The sequence below is a fragment of the Phoenix dactylifera genome, chromosome 12 (assembly GCF_051530095.1).
Source record: "Phoenix dactylifera cultivar Ajwa chromosome 12, Ajwa_hap1_PhDact_Kaust_v1.1, whole genome shotgun sequence".
In the NCBI taxonomy this organism is placed as follows: Eukaryota; Viridiplantae; Streptophyta; class Magnoliopsida; order Arecales; family Arecaceae; genus Phoenix; species Phoenix dactylifera.
In genome coordinates, this window is record NC_143201.1 from 20,121,515 (window position 1) to 20,131,446 (window position 9,932).

General features: G+C 37.3%; 1 protein-coding gene across 1 annotated transcript; it reads left to right on the top strand.

The window, feature by feature from the left end:
- The first annotated feature begins 1,309 nt into the window (after positions 1 to 1,309).
- LOC103701764 (signal peptidase complex-like protein DTM1) lies at positions 1,310 to 6,353 on the top strand. Its single transcript, XM_008783933.5, has 2 exons — positions 1,310 to 1,644; positions 5,285 to 6,353. Exons 1-2 carry the CDS (start codon positions 1,406 to 1,408, stop codon positions 5,370 to 5,372), a joined length of 327 nt encoding a protein of 108 aa, XP_008782155.3. The 5' UTR covers positions 1,310 to 1,405; the 3' UTR covers positions 5,373 to 6,353.
- Positions 6,354 to 9,932: the final 3,579 nt, after the last annotated feature.

Sequence of the window (9,932 nt, forward strand, 5' to 3'; positions counted from 1 at the left end):
CGGAGTGCAAGGTGGTGTTGTAGCGAGAAAGGTTGTGCTCCCCTTCCTTTTTTTCCCCCTTATTCAGAGGTGGGCAGAATGGTACATGTCGTGAAAATTAACTAGCCTGGTATATCGAGCTGGCACACCAAGCGTAAGATATAATTTCCCCGGAGAGCTCAAGACATGCAGCTATGTCTAGTTTTCTAACCTCATCTACTACAAGATGAGCATCAAGGGAAAGCTGTCCCATGATGACGGCGATCAATTGCAAAGACTTGGACCCATATGCTTCATCGAGCATTGGTTCATGGCGGATGCACACCATGCAACGTATGATGACAAAATCCTAACGACTTTTGACAAAAGAATATTCGGCCAATGCAAAGGGATGAGCTAAGGATGGAGCAACCTAATATTTACTTGCAGCCCGTCAACCACAAAAGGAGACAGATTCCGAAACCAACACTCATAAGCAGGAAAAAAAAGAAGCAGCAGAAACTGCAAGCAGATAGACACAACCAAAGGTTTTGCAAGTTTCCACCTGTGCATAATGCACACCTCTACAAGGCAAAGGCTTAGAAATATATGTCTTTTATTTCCAGATACAAGGACAATATCAGGTTGGCAAAAACAAAAAAAGAAAAGAAAAAGAAGAAACTGATCCTGTGGTTCTGGTTCAGCATTTATTTGTCGCAATCTTGTCTATTTTGAAATACCTGCCATTGGCCCTTTGGCTTTGGATCAAAAGGCAAGCTCTTGCACGATGGCGACGGCCAGTTTCTACAATAATTACGAGAGTGAAGGAACAGCAATTCATAAAATCCAAAAGAATTAATGTTTTTAGAAATTATTTTTCTTTAAATGGCAAAGGTATAATTTTATTAACCGTTAATTACTTCCCTCGTGTTTGTTTCTCAGATTCAGTATGACTTTTGCTCAGTGTTTTCTTGTGTGCTATTAAGCGCTGACCAGGAGCAGATTGATAGCAATATAATAATAATATATATTGTAGGGTGGATGCGTCCCTTTTCACCCAAAAGCACGAAAACTCTCCAGTTGGTTGGTTGGTTGATCCGCCAGAGCCCAACGGCAAGGGCTTCCGCAAGAAGTTTCCGCGCGTAAGCACTGCTTTGAACCTTTCCATCCGAACACACGTGTCTTGCTTCGGTCCGTCGATCTTCATGCAACGTAATAGACAAAAGAGGCGGGCCTCGTTAGGATGCTGCCAAGTGGCGTGTGTTTAATTTCCCACTGGGACGATAGGAGGCGGAGGCAGTTGGGCAACCTTGGTGGAGGCTGAGAAAAGCGACGCCATGGGGGATCCCATCTCTCACGCCCTCCTCGTACCCCAAGCTCATCTCCTTCGCTCCCGCTCCGCTTCTAGGGTTAGAGTTTCGCCGGAAGAGGTGGAGGGGCGGGGAGGATGGGGAGGGACGGGGCGCTGCGGTCGAGCCTGGTGGCGCTGTTGGCAGCGGTGCTCCTGGTCGGAGCCTGCACCTTCTCCTTCAAAAAGATGATGGGCACCTACTTCTTCGGCCTCCTGGGGATCTCCGGGATCCTCCTGCCCGACTGGGAGTTCTTCGATCGGGACTTCTCGCGGTGGGTCACTCCGATGCCGGCCCGGAGAAGGGCGCCGTCTGATCGGGCACCCGACGCTGGAAGGTTTGATCTCTCTCGCACAGTTTGTTAAGGGATTTGTGAAAGTTTGAATTACTATGCGAAGAATTTTGTTTTAAGTTCCTTTTTTTAGGGGATTATGGATTAGTGTGTCATCACCTCATCCGAGATGGCACAAAATCTTATTTTGAACGTGAATGTTCAAATACGAAGTTCTGATATGTGATTTTATCGGGAAAAAGGTTTTCATTTGGGGGTTTGGAGTTTAAAACATTCTAAACGTCGAGAGGGAAACAGCCCGGATCACCAGCTAAGGCCCCTAAATGACCGCCCAGTGATAAAGGAGGTAGGGGTACAGGGACAGCCAGGAGGTTTGCCTAGAAGCAGCCACCCTTGAACTGTTTTTTTGATAAATTGATTATAAAGAAAACTTTGGGATTTGAAGTTGGATATATGGAATTTCTTAATATGAAATTCCAACCGAGAAACTCTTGAGCTCAAGCTTTGTAAAGCTCTAGAAATTCTGACTCAGAACTTGGTGATTTTTTGAATTTAGAGGGCGATTCACCTTGTTGTATTAGGAGATATCATTGTTCACCGAATTGGTGGGGCAAGGATTTGGAATAGCTTGCAGTGACAACAGAGGTGGGCCTTAGTAGGAGTTATTATCGAGAATTAATGAAGCCAGCTATAGGCAGCTGGGGAAAAGGCTCCACCGTTATGGTCAAATTATTATGCACCAAAATCCTGAAAATTGTAGGGTAGTGAGAGAGCTACACAATTTTGTTCCATTTATCAAGTAGATCAGGTGAAAACAACCAAGGAAGAGAATTGTACGCTTGCTTATGTTTAATTGTGCTATATATTCTTTCCTTAATGATGCAGTGAGCCTTTTAAGTTAAAGATTCACACTGCTGAACGTAATTTACTATTTTTGGAAGACCTAAACAGAACTTATGTGCTTTTGAGGTTTCTTACCTATAGATCAAGTGGACATACAATGGATAATTTAATGTAGTTAGCATATAAGATGTATTTTAGACCTCACTGATTGAGATTCCAAACCATCATATTGACATTTAAAATGCAGAGTCTACATTCAACTGACTTAGTTGCTTCTAAACTTTAAATTAAATCAAAACATTCTAACAGTTGGCTTGTCCATTTTGAAATCACTTGATGCATAAGTGGGAAAACTCTGAAACTTTTCTTTTTTGCACTCTGTAGCATGGAAGATAAAAGTATAGAATTCCTCAAGTAACATTGTCATCCATTGATTAGTGCCCTCATATTGGACTAAAAGGCACAAAATAGAACCACATATACTTCCAACACCAATATTAACTTGCTTGGGCATATTTGAGATTTCTCCTTCCAAACTATCTGCCCCACTACATTTGGGATCATGTACTAGGTTTTCTTTCCTTATACCTCCCATGAACATGTGAGACAAGAAATCAGAAAGACAGTACCAAAGGCTGCAACGAAAGTCACCATGAAGCAAAAATTTGTGATATGGTTCCCACCTAGGAACACATGTATGCTACTTCTAATATATTCTTAACAAGATTGTCAAAACCACCCACTGCACTGCATTCAGGATGATCTACTGGGCGCTCTCTCTTTCCTTATACCTCGCATACCTCATCAGTAATATGAGGTGAGAAACTGAAAAGACAGCACCAAAGGCTTGAAGTAAAGTCATAGTGGCGGCAAAAGTGAGTTATGATTGCCACCTTAGAGCACATGTTCCACTTTGAAAACAACTTAAGAAGATTGTCATTAGCAACTTATCTGGATACTTTTGTGTACATTAGCAACATGTTTCAGTTCATGTCATTATATCTATTTTAACATCCACTGATATATAAACCTGGTCTCTTTAAGTGATGAGCACTTAAAAAAAAAACAAATCATTTGTTGAATCCTAAAAAAATAGATGTAAAAATCAAATTACTCAGTTGAATTGTGTATCATGAGCTGCGTTGAAGTTACTTAGATATTGAGAATAGGTTAATTCCTTTACGGTTGCAGAGTATGAGGTTCATGTTCAACCAAATTGTTCATTACTTTTTCTTTACATGAAAAGTTATACTGCAAGTATAACATTATTTTCATTTTCAGGTATCAACAAATTATTCAACATATATACAATAGTGAGATGATGACCATGACAACTAAATCCTTTGGCTGTATGCAACTCTATTTGGTTTTGAATCACAATAAGACAGTATAGGTTGTTATTTTTTTTTAACTAAATTGAATAATTCTTGCTTATATATGCTTTGGAAGTTGAACCATTTTTACATTAGAATTAAGAGATGAATTGCAAGGATTTTATGAAGAAGAAGATGGAGCAAAAAGTGTACAATGAATTCCACATTAAAAGCAGACTGAGCTTTTTAGCAAAAAAAAAAAAAAAGCAGACTGAGCTCTGGTTTAAACTTTAAACTAAATGAAGGTGGGTAGTGTGTATCATGGACCCTAGGGATGCAATGATGGGGGAGTATCATTAGGGGAAAGTGGTTTGCATTTGTAGAATCATTCAAAAGAATTCTTTTGCAGTCTTGCCTCGCTGTTGTCAAATTGCAAGGTACCTCCTTGTTTGTCAGGATGTGAGATGGTTCACAATAGGTGTAAAGCTAGGTATGGATATTCCCTCAATCTTATGAAGGCTACCAAAAAATGAGTTCTGCTTCAGAATCATCCTCATATTGATTTGACAGTCTCGGTGATGGTGAAACCTGTTAGCACCAAGGTTCTAAGTGCCGGTCTATGCCTGCCTTGCAGTACCATGCTGGGCTTATGCTTGCAGGAGGCACACATAAATGCTGCATATGTGGATGTGTAAGTGCGGAGCTTATGCTCGCAAGAGGAACACATATGTGCCGCATGTATGTATGCATGTTTATTTGTTGCTGTGTGCGCATGTGCATGCCCGTGCATGTGGGTCTGTGTATATTAGTTTCAGCATAAGACGGCATGCTGTGCTGGCCATGTCCCATAGGTTATTTATGTTAGTTTTGGTAGCAAGAACGTCACTTTTTTTCTTTTTACAATTCAAACTGTATGTCTACAAGAGTGGCCAGATCCTTATTAATGGTTTATTAATATGATAACTCGAAGTCAGAATGTCCTTCAAATATGAAGATCACCTTCATGCTAATCCCTTAAAACTTCTGCACCAGATAAAGCTGATTTAACCAGCTTCCATAATCAAATAGAGGGTGGAATGCATGACCCATAATTTCACATTGTCCAGCATTACCTGTGCTTTCGTTTTAGTTGCTAAGAATAGTTGAAGAATAAAGAGGTCTCAAAGGTTCTGCTTGGAAGCAGGTTACCAAATGAAAAAAGACAAAATGGTGGTTGATTTTGCCTCACTTGAAAGATGATCATGCCCATATTACTAAGATTTTAACTTTCCATTTCCAAAATTTTCCTAGTTTTGCCAGCATCGAAACAAAGCCCAAATATAAATTTATTAATTGTCGTTTTCCTATTCTTTGTATTCTCTTTCCTCGTTAGTGTATGTAATCTACTGGACTATGCCTTATCATTTCTAGATATTTGATTTTTGTTATATTACTGTGTTTGCTGTGTTGGCATATCTAACTGAAAAAAATTTCATCCCATTATATCAGATCAATATTAACCATTTTGTTTCCTATTTTTTGTTGAGCAGATTTAAATTTCATCATCTCAGGGTTACTGTGATAGCTACAATTTATGGCTTTGGCCTGTGGAAGTGGTGGATGTTTGTAACCAGCTAGTTGGTTCAGCTTCTTCAGTGTCTCTTCATGCATTCTAACGCTGTAAACATTACTGCCTTATGCAACTTTTGGAAGTTTATGGGGTGTATTTATGGCTATAATGTATCTCTTTTCACTCAAACTTTTTCCAAGAAACTATAAGTCTCTGTGGATCATAGAGAAACTACAAGTCTCTCCGGATCATACTGTGGTGATTGTTTGTTGCTGTTTATTCTTCTGTTTACTGCTTCATTTTCTATACCTACTTTCAACTTTGAATGTTTTGGACAAGGGCTTCATTAATCTTGATTGCATTCTGATGCATCGGGATTTGTAGTTCTAGTGCAAGCAATGTAGTCTTGGTGAGATAATTATCGACTCTGCACCTTGGTGGCTTACACCGAGGATATTGAATGGAGCTTTGGTGGATAGGCTTGCAGAATTTTAGTTGCAATCATAGTGTTGAAGATTTTATAAAAGTTGGGATAACGCCAACCAAATTTTTAATTTGAAGCATATATTTGACATCTGAGGGTGTTGCAGTTATGGTTGCTGATGGGTTTTGTTCCTTTTATTTCCTCTCTGATAACTACTTGTCAAGCATTGGGGTTCGAGCCTTTATAGCGAAACGAGGGTTTGTACGTGGAGTCGGACAACATCTTGTATTGTATAAAAAGGATGTAATCAAAGTATCTTAGCGTGGTGGGCCCATAACCCACAGGTCCCAGGATCGAAACCTGGCTCTGATATAGAGTAGCTTCCTCCATGCCCCCTTTTTTGTTTTTTTTTGTTTGTTTTCCAAAAACTTTATATGGTCCTACTTCCTAGCACAAAGTCTGTGCTTTTCACCAAGGAGCTTCTAATCTAGTCCCTCTAGCCATTTGAAGCCTGGGTTTGATTAATTATATTCAGCTTGGTTGACTTAATCCATATTGTGGATGGGTGAAAATATTGAGTCAATTTTTATCTTCCATTTTATTTTTTTATTTATTTCTCAAAAACTTTGCAAGATCCTGACAAAAACTTTGAACCTGTGCTTTTATTTTTGATGGGAGCCCATGCTTTTACAAAAGAGCTTCCAATCTAGTCTGTCTGAACCATTTGAAACTTTGGTTTGATTAATTACATTCGGCTTGTTCTAATCTAGCTTGATTTGCTCCAAATTGTGGATTGTATGAGATATTGAGACAATTTTTGAGTCAATTTTTGCTGACGGATTTATCTGTTTATTGGTTATTATCCTTGGTTAATTTTAGCTTGTTTATCTATCTCTGAATTAGGTGATCATGTAATCCAATAAATTTGAATGCATTAACCAACCAAATTCAAAGATAGTTTTATCTACAAAAAAATCTCCAAAAGAAAAAAAAGGTGAAAAATTAGAATAAATAGAAATAGTCTGACAAATAACATATTGATCTCAAATGATGTCATGGACATGCCAAGATAGAGATGATTAACTATGCAGCTAGTTTTGATAAATCAACATGCTCACAGCCTGGTCAAAGCTGGTAGTCCTTTAAGGTATCAAAAATCAATTGCTTAATGAATTAGTTTATCTTGATGAACTACTGAATGTGGTTGTGCCTCAAAGTTAATGAAGCATAGTCATTAGTGACCTTTTCTATAAAAAAAAAATGTTAATGAAAAAAAAGAATTATCTAGGTTAAAATTGTTCTCCCAGATGCATGGAGCTTTACATCTCTAGGAGATGTGTGTGTTGACTTGTGAAATAGAAGGAACAAACAGAGCAGTAGTGTAGTGGCTGTATTTTCTTTTCTATTAGCAAAATTTCTATGATAGAAAACTAGGTGGTTTACTTGATATTTCTTCCTCATATGGGACACTGCCACATTTTTTTAATTTGTGAAATAGAAAACAAATGGTAAAAAAATATTTGAGGATAGAAATATCAAAAAAATCATGAAATAATAGAGTTTACTTTAGGACTTGTATAGATTTGTCCCCTTGATTTTTCTTTTCCAAGTTAGGGGAAGTCATGCTATCAACCACTACACTAGTGGTCACATAAGCATGGAGGTAAGTGACTTTGCTTGTTAACACTAACTATCTAAAAGCAGTGTATGACCAAACTGACTGTTAGAGAGTTGAGCCTGTTCTTGCCAGCATTTGGCAATTCCATCCTATGTGTGGGTATGGTAGCTCTTGACCATGCTACTACTACATCAAATTATGAAAAACTCTTCCTGCAATATCTTGCAATTTTCTTGGGCAAGATTTTATATGCTCCATTAGCTGGTTGGTCCTCCATATATTATTTCTTCTTTTTTGCCATAGCTTTTTCACAGATTTTTGACACATTGTGAGTGTGTACTTAGGAAATCAAATTTATTACCTGAACTTCTACTAAAAGAAATGAGCTTGGTTTAAATTGCAAACATAAATCATAAAATAGGAGTTGTTATTACATGGTTTTCTAGCTCATCATGCACATGACCGTTGCCATATGATTTTTTTTTTTTTAAAGCAGTTTTTTGCATGGAACATTGAGGGTGTCAGGGCCAAAAGCGACCACGCATGATGAAGACCTTTATAGTACTGTGAACATTTTTATTAACATTTGAGATGAGGTATAATGCTCCGGATAGAGTGGCTACGTACTTGCACCAGCAGAAAATTTTATAAAAATGGGGAAGAATGCTCTGTGGCTTAAGCATGGCCACACGTTTGGCATATAGGAATATCTTGGTGAGTGACAGAATAGAAATTCGAAATAAAATAGAGAATTACCAAAAGTTGGGAGAGATTTTATATGATTAAAATTATTAAAAAAATATAAAAAGATGAAGAATGTAAAACTTTTAGCATATTTATGCAATATTCACATAGAAAGAAGTAAAGGAGACCCAAAAAAACAATTAAGTAAATGCAAAAGCCATCACTACTACAGACCACCAACAATAAGTATCGTAATTAATCCACAAATTATTAACACTTCCTAAGTTGTCAACAGTTCGTGAATAAACCTACATATTCATGAGGGAGTGTTTTATTCTTAGCAAGTATGGGTTTAACTACCAAAAGAAAGCTCTATAATTTGTGCCAATAAATTTGATTGGACCCGTCCGATCTTCCTCCTAAAAAGTTATGCTGGCAACGTATGAAGCGTATTTTTTTTTTTTTTTTGATAAATCGGATCATTCACTTCTAGTATGAATATATTCAATAAAAATAGAAAACAAGAAGTAATTTAGGTGTGGAGAAATGGTCTCATAGCTGTTTCTAAAGGAAGCCGCCATAATGCTGAGCAACAAAGGATACAACTCAATCAGTTGCTCTATTTGCTTTTCTGTACACATAAACTGCTCGGAATGCTGTGCAATCCCTCATCAACCTGAGGATATCCTGCAGTAATGGATGCCCACAGACCTCTCTAGCTCGATTCTGGATCTATCTGATAACTATAGTAGAGTTCCCTTCTAGATAAATACACTCCATCCCCAATGTGCACCTTATATAGGTAATACCTTCCCATGCAACCCTCAGCTTCGCACCAGATACGAATATGTCAAAAATACAAGAACCTCCAGCCCCTACCAATCTAGAGTCATGTTTTAAATTACAAAGCCGACTTCGCCTCCAATTCCACCATTCAATACACTACCATCAAAATTAACCTTGATAAAGTTCAGAAGCGGGGGCTCCTAGAAGATAAAAATTGTCTGGGTCACGGCAAGAACTAAATGGGAATCCTGGATGTCCCTCACAATCACGATAACTCTGGCGGCAAGATACTGTATGGTCTCAGTAGCTTGAAGTAGGGCCCTATCAATAATAACCTTCAGTTGTTGCCTTCTGTTATATTTTTGTGTTAGATACTTTTATTATTTTTGTTCTACTTCATTATAGTATGACATATATTAGTAAGGGTCCTTAACCTCAAGCCACTATATGCTTCTTTAGTAGAACACTTTCAGTTATTATATATTTTATTTATTTTTTTTAAGAACTAGGATAGAAAGAAGCTTGACCATAATTAAGGTAAGGTGGAATTCTTATTCTAGTCACTTTACTAAGCAAGTTGATGCTCTACGTCATATGCCATTGTATATTTTCCACAACAATTTGAGCATCAAGGTGGCAATGGCATCGATATGGTTTATACAACAGAACTAATACATATGGGAATCCTAGAATTCATTTTTTTAAAATTTTATATGAGACAATAAATACGCCCCTAATTTCAATTGCTATATTTTTATTTTCTTTTTCAACATTCATAAATATACATAGATAAAGCAAGATAAATGTATTTGATAAAAAGCATCTATAAATGAGAGTATCCATAAAAAGGTGGATGATAGTCGATGATCTATTAAAAAGTTTGTTTTATTCTAAATAAAGATTATACATATTTACATATATATATATATATATTTAATGCATATGTATATGCATAGATAGATAGATAGGTCACACTACATATCTAATCTTGCGATTTTAATAACTCCAAAAATGAGATTGGTTGTATTTTGTTTGGGTTTGTGGACCATCTATCTCGAATTTTTGTCAGCCACTAATTTAAACTACCCCAAAGCCGTTAGCCTGGTAATTGTAACA